General features: G+C 51.1%; 1 protein-coding gene across 5 annotated transcripts in view; it reads right to left on the bottom strand.

The window, feature by feature from the left end:
- DCTN1 (dynactin subunit 1) overlaps positions 1 to 17,038 on the bottom strand; it is a 30,601-nt gene that overhangs the window by 9,921 nt on the left and 3,642 nt on the right. The window contains exons 1-10 of one of the 5 annotated variants that reach the window (XM_044918912.1): positions 9,485 to 9,817; positions 7,535 to 7,780; positions 7,190 to 7,268; positions 6,955 to 6,989; positions 6,208 to 6,228; positions 3,794 to 3,811; positions 2,387 to 2,407; positions 955 to 1,146; positions 403 to 600; positions 48 to 252 (exon numbers count right to left, since the gene is read on the bottom strand). In XM_044918912.1, coding sequence (XP_044774847.1) covers positions 48 to 252; positions 403 to 600; positions 955 to 1,146; positions 2,387 to 2,407; positions 3,794 to 3,811; positions 6,208 to 6,228; positions 6,955 to 6,989; positions 7,190 to 7,268; positions 7,535 to 7,780; positions 9,485 to 9,517 — 1,048 coding nt within the window. In that variant the 5' untranslated portion in view covers positions 9,518 to 9,817. Of the gene's footprint in view, positions 1 to 47; positions 253 to 402; positions 601 to 954; positions 1,147 to 2,386; positions 2,408 to 3,793; positions 3,824 to 6,207; positions 6,229 to 6,954; positions 6,990 to 7,189; positions 7,269 to 7,534; positions 7,781 to 9,484; positions 9,818 to 17,038 lie in introns of those variants that run through there. The other 4 variants (XM_044918913.1, XM_021699239.1, XM_021699240.1 and 1 more) reach the window with 4 other exon arrangements.

Below are 17,038 nucleotides of genomic sequence, written 5' to 3'. Positions count from 1 at the left end.
CAGCTCCAAGCCCACCATCTGGCCCCCAGCAGCTCCTGGCCCCTTACCCTTCTCTTCAATCTCAGCTTTGAGGATCTCTAAGTCAGTGGTGAGCTCATCCACACGTTCCTTCAATGCCTCCACCTCCTGCTGCAGGGACTCGGCCCGCTCTTCAGCCATCTCCTTGTCCAGAGTGGCCATCTCAATGGCATCGGCAGTATCAGCCATCTCCTCCATGTAGCGTTCCTTCGCCTCCAGGGCCTCCTTGGCTTCCTGAGGAGGGGGGGATGCTGGTGGGAGTGCAAGCAGAGAGACCCTCATGCCCGCTTTCTCACAGGGTATTCCAGGCTCCTCCAGCCTAGTGTCCAGTTCACTGGCTTGGGTCCCAAGCTCCCCAGCCACCTCCTTCCCCCCAAGTCCCACCTTCCGCGCCTCCTTGAGGCGTCGCTGCAGGTCTGCCTGCTGTTCCTGCATCTTGCTCTTCCATTCTTGCACCTGCTCCAGCTGGATCTTATGTTTCTCCAGCTCTTTTAGTTTTGCCTTGTCTTCTGCCCGTTTCAACCGCAGGGTCTCCAGTTTCTCCTCCAGGTCCCGCACCTGGGCCCTCAGCCCTTCCTCCTCCTACAAAGGAGAGACCCCTCGGTAGGTGCATAGCCTCCTCCTCCACCCCACCAAAGCTGAGCTGGAGCGAAAGGACAGGAATATAAGCAAACATCATTCCAGCCCCAGGGTCAAAAGCAAAAGTGGCCTACAAACATCTGAGAAAGGATGGGTGCATAAGGGGAAAGTGTGGAAGGAGGGCAGAAAAGAAAGGGTAGCTGAGTCAATGGCAGAGTCAATGGACATATGCTATGTCCCCACCCTTCGGATTCAAATTCTGGGTCTCCCCCAGCCCTGGAAAATTTCTAAGATCCTGCCTGGGGTCACAAGCCCCCCTATGTCTTGGTTCTTCTTCACTCCAACCCCAGTCCTTACCTTAGAGGGGGAAGGTAGTGGAGGTGCCGCTCCAGGAGAGGTGAGAGCCGGTGTGGGGATGATGGGTGCTGCCAGTGGAGTCTGAGCCGGGGTGCTGGGTTCACTGCTGCTCAGCTCACCTGCTGATGCTGAGCCAGAGGGGCCCAGGGAGCTACTGGCCCCAGCCACCCCAGTACTAGCTGGGCGGGTGGGCTATTCAGAGAGGACAGGGGCAAGCCAGAAAAAGAACAGGGGTGGTGAGAAAGACAGAATATGAGAATCCGCCAAGGGAAGGAGACAGAGAAGGAAAAGGGCAGTGAGAGAGTATCAAAGCACAGTGAGAACAGAGAAGCAGAGTGAAGGGGAGAGGAAAAATGACAGTCAGAGACAGTGACAAAGGACGGGGGAGGCAGGAGGCGGGCAGAGGAGAAAGGGAGGAAGTGATAGAAGACATGAGATTATAATGCTTCTCCCTTGGCACTGACCCCACATTCCTCCCAGCTCTGGCATTACCCCCTTAGAACAGAATCCCTTACTCCCCAGACCTCCCCTCTGTGACCCAGTTGTGATCATTCTAGCAATTTCTTAATACTCCCAGTCCTATCGTTGTTCTGGGCCTGTACCCTCCTCCCCAGGAAGAAAAAGTGCCTCAATGTCATTCCCAAAGCAAAAGAACAAATTGGAGTTTGTTCTCTAACTTTCATGTTCCCAGAGAAGCCTGGGCTAAAAGTGGGGGTACCAAGCTCTGTATCCCACTCTTTGGGAGTTGAGCTGATTCTCCCTCCCTTTGTCTACCTTAGGGGACCCTTCAGGCAAAAGGGCCAAAGTGAAAGTTGTACTCCTAGGCTCCCCCTTGAAACATGGTCAGTACAGCCAACCTTCTGTCATCTCCCTCCCCCCAAGACAAAGGGGCTCTAACCAGGCAACATTTACCCAGGCCCCGGTGGGACTGGGGCAGAGCTCCCTGAAGCCCCAGGCCCTGGAGCAGACAGGCCTGCCCAGTGCTCTCCGTTGCAGTACTGAGCCCTGAAGCTCTCCTGATGTGCTGACCCTCAGAGATCACATGCTACCCACAGATAACTCCAGGTCCTTATCCCCTGACACTGACAGTGCCAAGTTCTTCCTCACCTTTCTTCCAACCTCCACCCCCACTCATGCATCAAAAAACTAGTCAAAATGCCCTTCTTCAAGAAAGCCAGCCCTAACTGACCACAATCACTCTCGTTTCTCTTCTGCACTCAGGCTACTGGCTCACACAACCTCCTAAGAGCCAGTCATTTTCCCAAGAGAGGCCTGTCACCACCCTCAGTCCCCTCACTCCTCTGAAAAAGAGGACCCAGGATGCACTGCGACCACCTTTAACTTGCTCAAACACAGGCCCACACACATGCACATGCCTGAAATGTGAGTCTACACTCAGCAGTGGTTTGTACAGAGGCCTTTTTTTTCTCACCTTGGGCCGCCGAGTTGTGGTCTGGACAGGCAACAGGAGCCAGAGGAGGAGGAGGAGTCAGGAAAGAAAGGATAATGGCAGAAAGACAGACAGCAGAAGGGACAGCAATGAGAGCAGAAGAAGTACCAGGAATGGCATTAGTTAGCTGCCTCCCCACTCCCATTCCCACCCCATCCCCTTTTCCCTCCAGTGAATCACCTTGTTTCTACTCCGGGACCTCAGAATCCTATTCCTCATTGGTCCTCTGCCCCACTTATGCCCAACCCTTGCAGACCTCACCCCTTCAAACACCCTGAAAATCCCAGAAATCCCCATCTCCTAGGCTGAGCCACAGGGGACCAAAGGCAGCAGCTGGTGGAGGTCCCTAGAGACAGTCCTTCTGGCACTCCAGCCCAGAGCCAGAAGCCCCGCCCACCCACCACTCCCAAGGACCTTCCCAGGTCAGCCCCTTCCTTCAAGTGCCAGACTCCACAGAAGACCCCCTAGAAATACCACGTGACCAGAGTGACGCTACAAGCTGAGAAGTGAGTGATATGACCCCAGCAGGGGGGCTCAGGCCCCCTAGGCAAAACAGTGCTGCCCTCCTCCCTACCCCACCCCCTCCCCCAGGACCAGATCCTGCAGCAGTCCCCATCCCTAGGGCAGAGGGCTCAGGTGTCAGGACCATGAATACTGCATTAACCAGAAGCCCAGAGCTCAGCAAAGTAACCCCACCCAGCTGCAAGAAAGGACATGGGGGTGGGCAGCAGCACAGAGAAACTAGTGACCTAAACCAAAATAGATGATTAATCCCAAGTTCCAAATTGTGTTCCTGCTACCCAGTATCTTACAGCAAAACAGCAAAAACAGATTTGGCTTGGACCCTACCTCTAGGAGACACTGAGTCCAAGGAGACCAAACCCCACCCCTCCTACCCTGAGCTGAGCCTCCATAGCTGTGGGTCAAAAACTATTCTAGGGTCCCCATCCCACCCTGGAAAAGCCTTTTAATACAAACCCTGGTGGAGAAGGGATGCTGGGAGTACAACCAAGAGGGTCCCTAGCAAAGGCTAAGGGTGAGGCAGGCCTGCTAGGGGCATGAAGACACCGGGACCTGCTTCCCCACATCCTCTCACAGGAAACTCCCAGAGCCAGTTTGCAGCAAAAGCTGCCTGAAGCCCAAGGCTGTGAGGCCACTGGGTACAAGGCCCAGAACACACAATCAGAGCCCAAAGCAGGGAGCAAATGCCCAGGGTGTGGGGCATGGCAGTGACACACACTTCTCCCTGCCCCCCCCCCACTTCATCCCCACCCTCCTCCCCCAACCAGGTAGACAGAGGAAGTCAATCAGCCCCCACCCCCACCCCAGCAGCCTGCTGCCACCATCGCCCTGGCAACCCGGCAGCAGGACCAGAGCAAGCAAGAGTACCTTTCGGGCTGTCGGTGCCTGTCTCATCATTGCAGAAAACCAAAGAAAGCCAGGAGAGGAAAGAAAAGGAGGGACAGAGGAGGATGGACAAACACACAGAGGAAGGACAGACGAAGGGAGGGAGGGAAAGAGACCGAACAGAGGGAAAGGCGGCGGAGACAGGAGATTAGTGCATCAAATCCCAACAATGCAGCCTCAGCTTCCCGGCAGGCCGGCCTCCCAGCCCGCAAACGGCTGTGGCTCAGACGCAGAAGCCGCCCGCAGGTGCGCAGTGGGACGGCCAGGCTCCGGCAGGCACCGGAGAGGCGCCCGGCCCAGTTCACCAGCTAAGGCTGATGGCAGCCTCAGTGGCCGCAGCACCAGCTCCACCTGACGTCATGCACCCACCCTCCTCTGATCCGTGGGGGTGGAGCCACGGCTCCTCGGTCTCCTAGCAACGGCCGGGCTCTGCTGGCTCCTCCTCCTCCACATGACTGGACAAAGTCCTGCGCAGAACCCGCCCTGCTTCTTCCTCCATAGAACAGATTCTGACTCCTCCTCCCCTTCCCTGCCCAACCCCCCCGCCCTCCCATCCCCAAGAGTCTGCTCCAAGAAACTGGGCTAGGGGCCATCCCAGAAACGGTACTCTCTGGGGCCGAGGCATGACTGGGCAGGGCCAGGAGCCTCACTGCTCCACCAGCCTCTCATACACTCCCCTCTGCCCACAGCCCCATCAACTCCACTCGTCTGTTACACACACGGACAACGCCCTTAAGGTTGGTCTCTCATGAGGCACACGCACCCAGAATACCCCTGCTGTGACAGCACCCGCTCTGAGGGGCACAAAATGACACTAAGAAACCCCAGGGAACATTCAGGAGCAGCTCTAGTGACAGTATTTGGCTCCTCCCCCAAACCTCCCCTGGTTGCAGGCAGGTTAAAGCCTGTCTCTAAAGACCTTCCAGAAGGGACTGGGCACCTTGCAGAGACATCTGGGTTCCCTCTGCCTCCCCTTCAAAGTTCCTCTTTTTTTTTTTTGGTTCTGGTGCTGGCTCCCTGTTTCCCCCGGGGGTGAGAGCAGGGCCCTGGGCTAAGTGGTCTGCTGTGAGAGAGCCACTGGAAAGGAAGACCTGGCTGTGGACGGGACTATCTGGCGCTGTGCACAGGAGCAAAGAAGGCCCTGTAACCCAGCACAGGCAGCTTAGGCTGGGCTTTGCCACATCTCCCCAGGTAGCGGCCCAAACCCCCGCTTTCGGACATAGCTCAGGCCCTGCCCAGGGTCAGGTCCCCCTGTGGCGAGAACTCCTCCATGGGTATCGAACTGCAGGTTCATGCTCTTCTCTACTCCGGGGCCTGAGGCAAGACTGGGAGCCCCAACGAGAAGACAATAATCCAGGGAAGAAGCCAAGTTTCTATAACCTTGTAATGGGTTCAGCATCCTTTAGGCATTATTTTCCTTCTTACATCCCCACTCCCACCGGAGCCAGGACCTCAAAGCAAAACCAAAATGTGGTCTCTTCCATGGCAAGAGTGGGGACCTTGGACAACCAGGAGTCGAAAAGATGTTTTCCTCTCCCCACCCACTGCCCCAATCCAGTAGCTCTCCATGCAGGTCCGAAGGGCCTGAGACAGCTGGCCACAAGGAAATCACAGAACCATACACACGGCACAGGACATACAGGTCAGACGGGCACATGCAGGTCAGAGATGGCTTGGGCACAAGCCCAAGGCAGAGGCTGGTGTGAGGAAGTGGTCACGGCTGTGACTTAAGAGTTTAAAAAGTGTCTGGGGGTGGCACAGTTGAGCCTCACACAATGATGGCTGATGGAAGGCTACAAGGGGTGGGAGGTGGGCCTCAGCACAGCACCAGAGGCAGGAAGAGGCAGGAAAAGACCGATGGAGCAGAGCAAGGGTGGGCATCCATGGCTAGCGCCCGCCCAGAAACACACACACAGACTCTCCAGCTTTCCAACTCAGGACTGTTCTTCCTGTGCTCTGCTCCCTGGCCTCCTGCCTCCTTGCCCAATCATCTCATCTGGTACTTTCTCCCCTCCCAACCTCCCAGGGTTTCCTCCCACTGCCCCCAAACTCAGACTGAAAACCCAGTGTAACCCAGTAAATGCCCTACTCCATGCTGCTGCTTTACATTTACAGTCGAATGTTTGGAGTCTCTGACTAGAAGTCCTAAGGCAGTGGGGAGGGGGGACAAGTAGGTGCAGGAGTCATCTCTAATGAGCGCCACCTGAGCCTGGACACTGAGCCTGACATCCTTGCATCCCTCAAAGGAACCCTGAAAGCCAAAGCCGCCATTTCCTCTGGCCATCCCAGTCCCAAGGTCACACAAACATGCATGCAGCAGCCCAAGGACATGCAGGACAGCTGGGGAGGGGGCTCATGGCCCTCCCCCACCCAGGTACAAATAGTAAACACACCACCTTCTTAGGCTTCAGTCCCCGCTGCATGAGGAGTAGGAAAGGGCAGAGTTAGAGAACAGACATCACAGTGCGCTACTGACCAGACATCCTGGGTAGAGGTGTTAAGACCAACTCAAGTACACACAGGTAAAGGGGAGAGTCAAGTCACTGCCAACTCCTGGGTAAGTGAGAAGAGGGGTCCCTCAAGGATCAGCTTCCAGGATGTCCACACCCTGACACAGAGAAGCTGGGGGGGGGGGGGAGGTCTGTATCCCCACCTCACACACCCTGCGCAGCACAGTGGAGGAGAATTAGAACGACGGGCCCTCTGCATACAGCCTAAAACAGGCAGCAGTAGGCCTGGCTCCTTACCATTCACTTGTGAACAGGAGAGCTCCTTCTTCTTCTAGCTCTCACCTTACCCCTAACCTCTGATCTTTAAGATCCTGGCAGCCTTGGGTACCAAAAGGTAGGAAGCTGGCAACAACACTACTAGGGTCAGACCTGTCTTTCCTATCACCCCTAGCCTTGGCTCCATTTGACCCTAAACTTCTGGGCCCTAAGAGTTCTTCCCTGCTACCACCTTTACCCTACCCCTAAAGCAGCAACTCATACCCAGAAAGCTTCCTTCTCAGGGAGGTTGGAGACTGGAAGGCTTAACTCCGTTTACTCACCTACTATTTCTACCTGCCTAGGAATGGTCTCCCTCCTCTGTCTCCTTCCCCTCTTTCTCTCTCTTACTCTCCACTCCCACCCCCAACCACTCACCAGTTTGCTGGTCTTTGCAGTTGAGTCCGTTCCCTCTGTAGAAAGCAAGCAGAAACAAAGTGTGTGTTTGTATAGAAGGGTGGGGGCAGAGACCATCGTGGTGGGGTAGAAGAGATGTAACAAGGGAATATGGCGGTGATGGAAAAATCTCATGAACCACTGTGGCCCTGTATTCTGGGGAGAAGTCCTGGGGACTTTTGGATGTGGGAAGGCAACTTAACTGGGTGGCTGTTACCTCTTTTGAGGACCTTTGAGGCAGAAGAATCAGGTGTCTCTGGGGAAGTAGTATCTGCTCCATCTTCAAATACCTGGATCTGAGGCCAGAGAACAGACTCAATATAGCCAGATCAAGGATGGTTGTGATCTGGGCCCCTCCCTAGGCCCCGAGCAAGCCCAGGGTACAGGGCAGCTTCCATAAGGATGGACATAAGGATGGATCACCAATCTTCCCTCCCCCGCTACCTCCCACTCTCTCAACCAGAGACGTACACTCATGCCCAGGAAAAGGAAGCCCCACACAAAAGCTGCACAAGCAACAGAGCATGTGCACATGCATCCACTCAGAAAAGGGTAGAGGTACCTGGGACTGACGCACAAAGATGCCATGCCCTTCATCACAAGTGAAGTACTTCCTGCCTTGGACAGTTCCATCATTCTTGCCCTTTGCTTCATCCAGGATCACGCCGACCCATTTGCCAGTGGCAAAGAGTGTGGCTCCAACATAGGCCACGGTGCCTCGGTGGCCTTTTCCAATCACCTCCACACGGGAGCCCACTCGCAGAGGCCGGGCGCTTGCCTCTGCGCTCATTCTGCTGCTGCTGGGCGTCTGAAAGAAAGACACATGCAAACATATGCAGGTAAGGGCCTCAGGTCAACGGGGTCATCCCAATGCACCAGAAAGGCCCCAGTCAGGATCCTAGTCTAAAGAAGGACAAGAAGTCACTTCCCTGAACCCCATTTTCAGGGTGAAATGGACCCCAAATTCCCTTTTGAAAAATACCAGTGATGTTCTAAGACTTCTCCGAACTCCTCTGGAATCTGCCACAATTTTTAAGAGTTTACATTTAAATTTCGTAACAAATCAGAATTCACTGACAGACCTGTGAATGTCACTACATGGCTTTTTTCTCAGGAGCACTGCCCCCAAGGAGGGGAATGAAGCTCAAGCGAGTAACTCAATTGAGACCGGGCTCTCCGAAACCCAGTGCCCTGACTCAGGTGCCCAAGCTGAGAAGACAGGTGACTCGTGGGTGACCCCACAGAATCCTATTCCACTCCCCAGTGCTGTCTGTCTTCCCTGTGGTCAAACAGCTCTCTTAGGCCTCTCCCTTTCAAAGGTACACAATTGTGCGTCCTTCCAGCCCTCAAGTCACCATCACTCCTTCTGGACCCGACTCGGCCCACCCCATCCACACACCCACCATGACATTTCTAGATGCCTCACCGCAGCCCATGCAACCATTTAGTTCCCTTCCTCCTGGCCTGAGCCCTGTCCTATTGACTCTACCCCAAGCTCTGGAGATCCTTCCCCCACACTATGTTGCTATAAAAAGAAAAACAAAGGCCAGGTAAATCAGGTACCCTCAGATCTGACCTATACTGTCCCCTAGACTCTGCCCAGTGGTCCAAATGAATGGCTTATCACCCCATGGATGGACACGGCAAAGGAACAGACTAAACATTGTCCTTCGGAAGTTCTCAGCTTCTGACACACCCGTGATGACAGGACACAACATGAAATTAGGTTTCCAAAGAGGGCCATGGTTTAGAAGAAAATCACACCTAAGCCATTTTTAGCAATAGCAGCTCCATGAACCAAGGGCCTTGCAGCAAACAGATGAATGAGGCATGAGAAAGTGACTCCCTGGTTCTAAAGATTCCACAGGGCTACCTCTGATGCTCCCACTTGGCTTCAGAAGGGAGCCCTGCCAGAGCCTGTCACTCCCCGAATCCCTTCCCTAAAGAGCTCATCAGGGAAGATAAGGATATAGCTCCCAGGGGCTCCAGGACCCCAAGTCGCACCTGGGACAGCATGGTTGCTCTCATGGATCTGACAATAAAAAGAACTGACAGTGACATCAGGGCTATCCCCAAACTCAAGAGACTCCCTCAACCTCCCAACCCTAATAAGCCTCTCAGAACCAGGTGGACACAATAGTGGGTACAGATTCAGTCTCAACCAGAAGAGAAAGAAAGCAAGTGACAAAACAACAGAGCAGCTCTAAAGAAAGGCGTCACTGTAAGGCCATTCCAACCCACCAACCCCATTAAGAGTCCCCAATATAGTCTGATCCCCTCAGGAACCTCTAGTCAGAGGTCCAATTAGAGTCAAAGGTCAGGCCTTGCCAGTCCCCACCGAGGGTTCAACTCTGGGAGGAGAGGCCTGTCCAGCCTAACACCATCAGTCCCTGCTGTGAGTGGCCCCAGCCTAGCTCCAGCCTGTCTCCCCAGCCCCCCACAGCAGTGTCCACAGGCACCCAGGCCTTCTCCAGCAGCCCTCCCAGGGCCATCCCAGATAAGGACCACTTACCCGGCTGTACATATGCCTCTTGCTCTGGGCCATGTTGCTCACCCGGCCTCTACCCCCTCCCCCAGCGGGCCAAAGACAGAGAGAAAAGGCAGAAACCTAGGCAGAAGGGTCAGGGCTCCAGGCCCTCATGGACAGACACAGAAGCCGTCAGACGCGGCCCTCCCCAGTCCATGGACCTCACTCGGTGGCCTACCGGGGTAGGGATGGGGGCAGAGATGGGGGCTGAGGAGCAAGTCCTCTCTGCTGCCTGATGATTGCTGAACCCAGAAACACCGAATCCTGCTTGCCAGCTGATGAGTCTCACTCTGCGCTAGTGCTGCTCTAGACTTGTCAGGAACCGTGTTAGCCTCTGGGTCCTAGTGCCCCCCTGCTTCACCTGGGCCAGACAAGCAAGGCAGGGACTCAGGGCCTCTGCCCACACCACAGACCCTCAGTAGTCACCTCTAGAGTAAAATGTTACTGTTTAGGGCTGGGAGCATGGGCCTGACTGGTCCTCCTAGTCTGCACCCCTCAGCATCACTGCTGCCAACCCCAACACTCTCCCCTCCCACAATGTGCCTCAGCAGGACCACAAGCATCAAGTGACACTTCAAAAAAGATCAGCTACCTACGGGCCTCCACGCAGCCAAAATAAGGGTCTCTTAACCCCCTTTCTGGGGCTCTTCTTTCTCCCTCCTTTTTCTAAACTCTAGGCTCTGGACCCAAACCCACAGAATTAGTCTGGATTTCAATTTCACACCGGGCCAAAGCAGCCAGACCCGGCGCACTACACAGCAAAGGAAGGGCAGTAATGGAGATAACTTCACAGAGCAAAGCAACTCAAGTACCTACGTTCCCCCCACACTGGCAAAGGTTGCCAGACCCTTTCTCCCTTCTGGCTGTTATAAAGGGCCAGGCTCAAACCCCAAGACTATCAGGTTCAACTGGATGAATAAGAGCAGAGAGCTCCACATGCCCCTTGTAGCGCATAGCCCAGTCCACCTCAACCACCTGCCCCTTACACTCTTGGCCTTGCTTCCTAGCCATCTCCTTAATAGAAAAAATGAGATGGTTTCTTTTCTATATTTCACCAAATTTCTTTAATAACCACCTATTACTGGGGTGCCTGGGTGGCTCAGTCGTTAAGCGTCTGCCTTCGGCTCAGGTCTTGATCCCAGGGTCCTGGGATCGAGTCCCACATCAGGCTCCCTGATCGGCGGGAGGCCTGCTTCTCCTTCTCCCACTCCCCCTGCTTGTGTTCCCTCTCTCGCTGGGTCTCTCTCTCTGTGTCAAATAAATAAATAAAATCTTAAAAAAAAAAACCACCTATTACTTTTATAATTACAAATATTTAATTTAAGATTAAGCATTCTAGTGAGAGGTCTCCAGAGGGCTATGTCATGATGCCACTGCATTCATTTAACCATCTAATGTGGGCTAGGAGCCAACACATCAGGCTCCCTGCCCCTGAGCACTCAACAAGGTTGGCCTGGGGTCTGACCCATATAGTTCCACTACGTGCGGGGTGATCTAATGATACCTGTCTTGTCTGTGCTGCACTTCACTAACCAAACAGAATCTTCCTCCACTCCACCCTCTAAGGCAGGCCAGATAGCCCAACAGGAGAATGACAGCCAACAGCCAGATATATGGCCCCAAAACACCTCTCCACATCTTCAATCCTGGCCAGACCCCCTAGGGAACCATTTCTCTCGTCCCCTACAAAAATCTCCATGTTTGCCCCCTCCCTTCCCTATTCACATTTACCCAGGTAGGCAAGACCATGCAGCTCCTTGCAGCCTGGACTTCGCATGTTCAGAGCACTTTACAGTCTACAGAGCACCTTGAAAAACACAATTTTATAGTACCACGGTTAAGAGTACTGTTTCTAGACTCAGACTGCTTATGTTCAATTCCTGGCCTCACTGGTGAACTACATAAACTTTTTCCAGTTACTTAATATCTCTGTGCTTCGATTTCCTTATCTGTCATTTGGGAACAAAGGACATATCTCAGAGAGCTGTTGTGAGGATTAGCCAAGATAATCCATGTACAACATTGAGGACATTGCCTGGTATTTAGTAAGTACTCAACAAAAGTCAGCTAGTATCGATGCTGTTATCCTCATATTTGGACATCACAATAACCCCAGAGAGAGGGAGGCCAGGGACAGTGCTGACAAGGAAACTGAGGCTTAGAGAGCTGAGTAACTTCCCAGAAGTTACACAGAAGGTGAGGAGTGGAGCCAAACTGGAACCAGAGCCTGACCCGGGACCCTCTGCATTTTCCACTAGCCTCAGTGTTGACCACACACCTCTCTAGGCTTCTTCCTAGGTCATGCTCCTCCCCTAGACCACACTGCCTCGAGATTCAGGAGAACTCATATCAAGAACAACCTCACAACTCACCAGCCACACAGGTTTATATGGTCACCTAAATTCCTGGAGGCTGTTTCTTTTCCTATAAAATGGGAATATCATCTGCCATCTCTATGTTAATGTTACTAGGCCCGAATAAGGTAATGCATTTGAAAGTGCTTTGCAAAAAATACAGAAGCTATAGAAGTGCAAAAAATTAGCTGACATGATAACAAATGATATATAAGTCTAAAAATAAAGTATCTAGACAACAAATGTTATAAGGAATTACAGACAAAAGAAAGGTGAAATAAAAAGGGGTTGAAAAAAGAAAAAGAAAAGGGGTACCTATATCTTGAATTATGGGCTGTTTTCTGGATATGTAAAAAGGCCAACAAATACTGTAAGTTATGAACACACTGACTAGAGACAGTATAATTTTGCTTGACTAGGGAATATTAAAGACGACTAGGTTGGCTTTAGTAAAGAATTCTAGACAAGTTCTTCTATCGAACTATAAGCCTTTTAAAGCACAGCCCACAACTTCCCTCTTTGTGATCCCATCACCCTTAGTTCATGGAGTCAAATATTTATTGAGAAAATAAACACATCAGTATTGAGATGTACTAGAAGGTGAGTATGGATAGTCAGGGAGTTTAACATTCAGGTAGAGATAGATAAGTCCATCTACATGATTGCAACAAGCAGGTCTCTTCCTGAGCAAGAGACTGGCATAACGAAAACTATTTGGGGAGGATCAAATGGGTGGCAGAGCAGGCTGGAGTGGAGGCAGGAGCAACTCAGTAGAGACAGGAAAACAGCAGGGAGACTGCTGCACACTGAGCAAGGGGTGAGGAGGGTCTGAACCAGGGAAGGGAGGGAAGGAGAGAGGGAAGGAGAGGGGAAGAAGGAGGGGAGGATAGGAGCTAATTCAGAGAATGTACAAAAATGCGCTGAGAAGGCCCTAGGACAGATCACACGTGGGAAAAGAGGCAGAGTGCCTGCACGGGCTCCAGAGACATACAGACCTAGATACAGCTTTGGTTCTCCTTATTTCCTCACCTGTATGATTCTGGTCAAGATATTTAACTTTCTGAGCCCAGCTACCTCATCTGAAAAAAGGGGGAAATAATACCTACCTTACAGGGATGTTGTGAGGATTAAATAAGATTGAAGAAAGCATTTAACACAGTGCCTGGCACAGAATATATGCTCAATAAAATGTAGATACCATCTTCATCATTATTGAGAAGATAACATCAATGATGATTTACACACAGTAGGAACTTAAATGTTGCATAAATAAGTGGATGGATGAAAGAATGCATGAACAAAAAAATGAATGAACGAACTCAGGAGCTTTCAAGCATGAGTAATGGAAGAATGATGATCAAAAACATTAAAAGAATTGGGAGGAAATGGGAAGGCAAACTGAACATGTTAGGAGAGAGAAGATAAGTCTGTTCTTAGGGCCTTCCCTGGAGCAAATCTGACTGTGTACACTAACACACATATTTCACTATCTCCTTCCAAAATGCACCTGTGATGCAGACAAAACAGACTGCATTATCTCTATCCTATAGGTGATGGAAGTGAGTCTCAGAAGTCAAATAATTCTCCTAAGTCTCATGGCCAGAAATGGCAGGGGGGCACATTTGACTAGCTGTACAAACAGGTGATCCTTCCATAGCACCATTGGGCCCCATCCCATGTCACATGGGACAATTCTGAGTTACATGTTCCCTCAGCCAGAGATGAGACCAATACGCTGTGGATTTAATTCATTTTCCTCCCCACGTATATTAAATACTGTTGAAATATCTAGGAAAACGGGAAGAGAGGAGGGAAAAAATCTCAATCTCTGTCTGGTAAATAGGTAACCAATGGTCTTGGAGATTATTTCAGAAAATGACAGGAAAGCGAGTAGATTGTTAAGAATTAAGGAACAAGTAAGAAGAAGAAGCCTCTTTGGCACCGAGCCTGCACTATTCCTACCTTGCTTTTACTAGCACCCCAGCATCCTTTGAGCCCTTGACCTCCTCTTGTCTCATCTCACCTAACCTTGATCCTGAGCTAACCCACCTGTCTGATTTCACTTGTCCCTCTCATAGAGGAGCTGGTTTGAGTCCCAGGCAGTCTCATAGCAGGGTCCACACACTTGAACTGAACTGTATCAGGTACTGGGTATAGAGTAGTCTGGTTACAAAGATAAAAGAAACACAATAGTAACTAGCAAGATTCAGTTTTCTTCAGACTAGGACAAAATTGTACATCTCTGAAAGCACTGGTAAGGAAGGGATAAGTGTGGATGTAAGTCCCTCAGGAATCAGGAAAAAAGAGCTATTTGCTCACTGAGTGGGGAACAGAGGCTGTGGGACTAGAAGCATGGAAGGCTGGATTTCCGATATACACAGGAACCCAGAAAGAAGACATGTACACACCCCATTGCTCCAATGTCCTACTCCAGTATCTGCCTTATAGATCTCATACCGACAGGGCCTAAATCCTAAATGGGCTTTCTTTACCTTTCCAGCTCCTTGCTATCCCCAAAAAAGTCTGCAGCCCACTCTCAATCTGAATGCAACTCCACCTCCTCCCAAAGTATCCCCTTCCCCCAAGAATACCCAGTGACTGCCAGGCCCACCTCCAAGAGCCAGGAAGGAAGTCTACACACTATGACTCACTTATCCTCAATAAAGGAACTTTTGCAGGAAGGCAGCGGGTACGTGAGTAGCCCCCAGCCCCATACTCAAGAACTGCAACCTTCCCCATGCTAGCAGGAGTCCTACTTGACAGCCTGTTTGAAGTTCCTGCTGGTTCCTCCCCGTGAAGCAACCAGCAATTCTCTGGCACTAGGACCCTGCAGACAGGGAACCCGGAGCCTGCGCTCTAAAGAGAGAGATGCACCATTTCACAACTTCAGCAAAAGCCAAGGCAGCCAACAAAGCCACAGCCACCTTGGCTGTGCTTGGGCTCTGCCTTTTGGGCAGCTCACCGGCCACTCCCCAAAAGCAGAGCATTCTGTCCTTTCTCTTTTTAAATCCACGTCATCGTTTGATCATAATGGAAATCAATCTCCTCAAGTCACCACGCAAAGGCGTATCCATAGCAACCACAAGAGGAAGGACACGGATATGATGCTCCAGTAGCTGCAGCAGCAAAAGGTAAGCCTGTTTCTCTTCCATCCATGCTATCCCACCATTCTCCCCCTTCATTCAATCACATTAAAGGGAAAAACATAAAAGGTGAGTGTTAATGATCTATGCTATTATGTAAGGTTATAAGTCTGCCTACTCCCATATCTGGCAGAAAAAAAATTCTCTTTTTCTGGTTGGATGGGGACCATTCCCTTTTAAGTATTCACTGTCTCAGGTGACACAGTCTCAGCCTGCAATACCGACAAAGCACTATCAATCACTTGTCTTTCTCGTCAGGATGCTAGTCTCATTCAAGGACTTCAGAGTTCCCTACGTAGTTGTAAAAGGCCAGCAGCCACACTGACCCCACCACCCTGCCCACCCTTGCCACTAACATGCCCACACTGGCCAGATAGGACCTGCTCCTTAGCAGCCCTAGACTCCAGCCCCTCAAGGTCCAGAAACTGGGAACTGGGATTCAATTTCTGCCTCCTCTGATGCCTCAGGAGGAGGAGTGCCATTTCTGCAGAGGTAAGAGACTCATCAAACACAAGCACTACTAAGCCTAAGTAATCCTCCATGCCTCCATTTCCTCTTGTGTAAAATAGAGACCGTAACAATACCTTTCTAACAGAGTTGTTGTGAGAAGGCCTGAAAAGCACTCAGAAGAGTCCTGGTATGAAGCACTCAATAAACATCAGCCATTATTATTATGAGAAAGAGGAAGGAGGGGCCTACAGTGTGAGGTTTAAGTTCCGAGGGTACTCAACACTGTTGGAGAGAATCTCAGGTCGGATCTCTGTCGCTTTTCTCTGGACAGTTATTTCAGGCTTCCCTTACTACTTTAAGTCCCTGTTCCTACCTGAGCCCACACCACACCTCCCCTCAGCAGATAAAGTTGCTAAGAAAGAAAACTGAACCTACTAGAGAAAAATTCCTTTGCAAATTTAGACATATCTGCCACCATCGCTGCCTCTTTCTTCCTACATTCTTTCCTTTCTTCTGTCATTCCTTTCAAAGAAAACGATGTCCCTTTCTTTTCAGGGCCAACCCCTCCACCCTCCTCTGAGGACCTGATTTAGCAATCATCTTTTCTCTTGTGCCTTCAACTGCACCCTCTCTACTCACTCTTACACATTATTAGGTAAATCTATGCTCAAGACTTCTAGGAAAAACCGTCTCTAGTCTCTAGTCTCTCCTCAGCAAGATGCCACCATCTCCCTTCTTTCCCTGCTGGGCTACTCAAAGTGAGTACACCCTCCCTCTCCTCCTTTCCCATCCACTCCTCAATCTGCCTCAACCTTGCTCCTGTCCCTACCACTTCTCAGAAGCTGCTCACACTAAAAAAGTGAAAGAGCCCCAGTGACCACAATCTCCTAACTGTCCAGTCTCAAGGTGCATTTTCTAAGCTCATCCTACTTGACTTCCCTGTAGCAACTGAAGCTGCGGATCCTCTTCCTGGAACTTCTTCCTCTCCTAGCTCCCTGGGCAACATTCTCTCCTACCTTGCACACCAACCCTTCTTGCCTCCTCTGTCATCTTCAGCCTCCTGTAAGCATAGCTGGGCTCATCCATTCCCACGGCATCAGCCCCCACTCACACCTATGCCCCAGGCATAGACTCTCTTCTGAACCTTAGACCCACGCTTCCACCTGTCTGCTAAGTGCCACAGACGCCCCCCAAGTTCAACATAACTCAAAACACACTTGGTATCTTCCCCCTCAAAAAATGTTCCTCTTCTATATTTCCTCTTTACTACTGGCACCACCACCCACCCAAAACAGAAAACGGAGTCATCCTTAACAACTCCCTCTCTTGTTCTCAACAACCAAGTAATCATTATATCAGGTTGACTGTCTCTACGGTCTCACTCAGATTCATCTCCTTTCCACCCCCACTAACCAATTCCTTAGTTCAGTGTTTACCATGCTTATGTTATATTACAAGTCTCCTGATGTCCCTGATCTAAATTCTCCCTTTAGTCTACTTCCACAGTTAGCTTCCCAAAATACAATCACATCACCTCTGCCCGCAAAACTGAATCTTCTTAGCACAGCACTTCAGGTCGAAACCTGGCCTCA

The sequence above is a fragment of the Neomonachus schauinslandi genome, chromosome 10 (assembly GCF_002201575.2).
Source record: "Neomonachus schauinslandi chromosome 10, ASM220157v2, whole genome shotgun sequence".
NCBI lineage: Eukaryota > Metazoa > Chordata > Mammalia > Carnivora > Phocidae > Neomonachus > Neomonachus schauinslandi.
The sequence above is the reverse complement of the archived record's forward strand: the minus strand, read 5'-3'. Positions and strand labels throughout refer to the sequence as shown.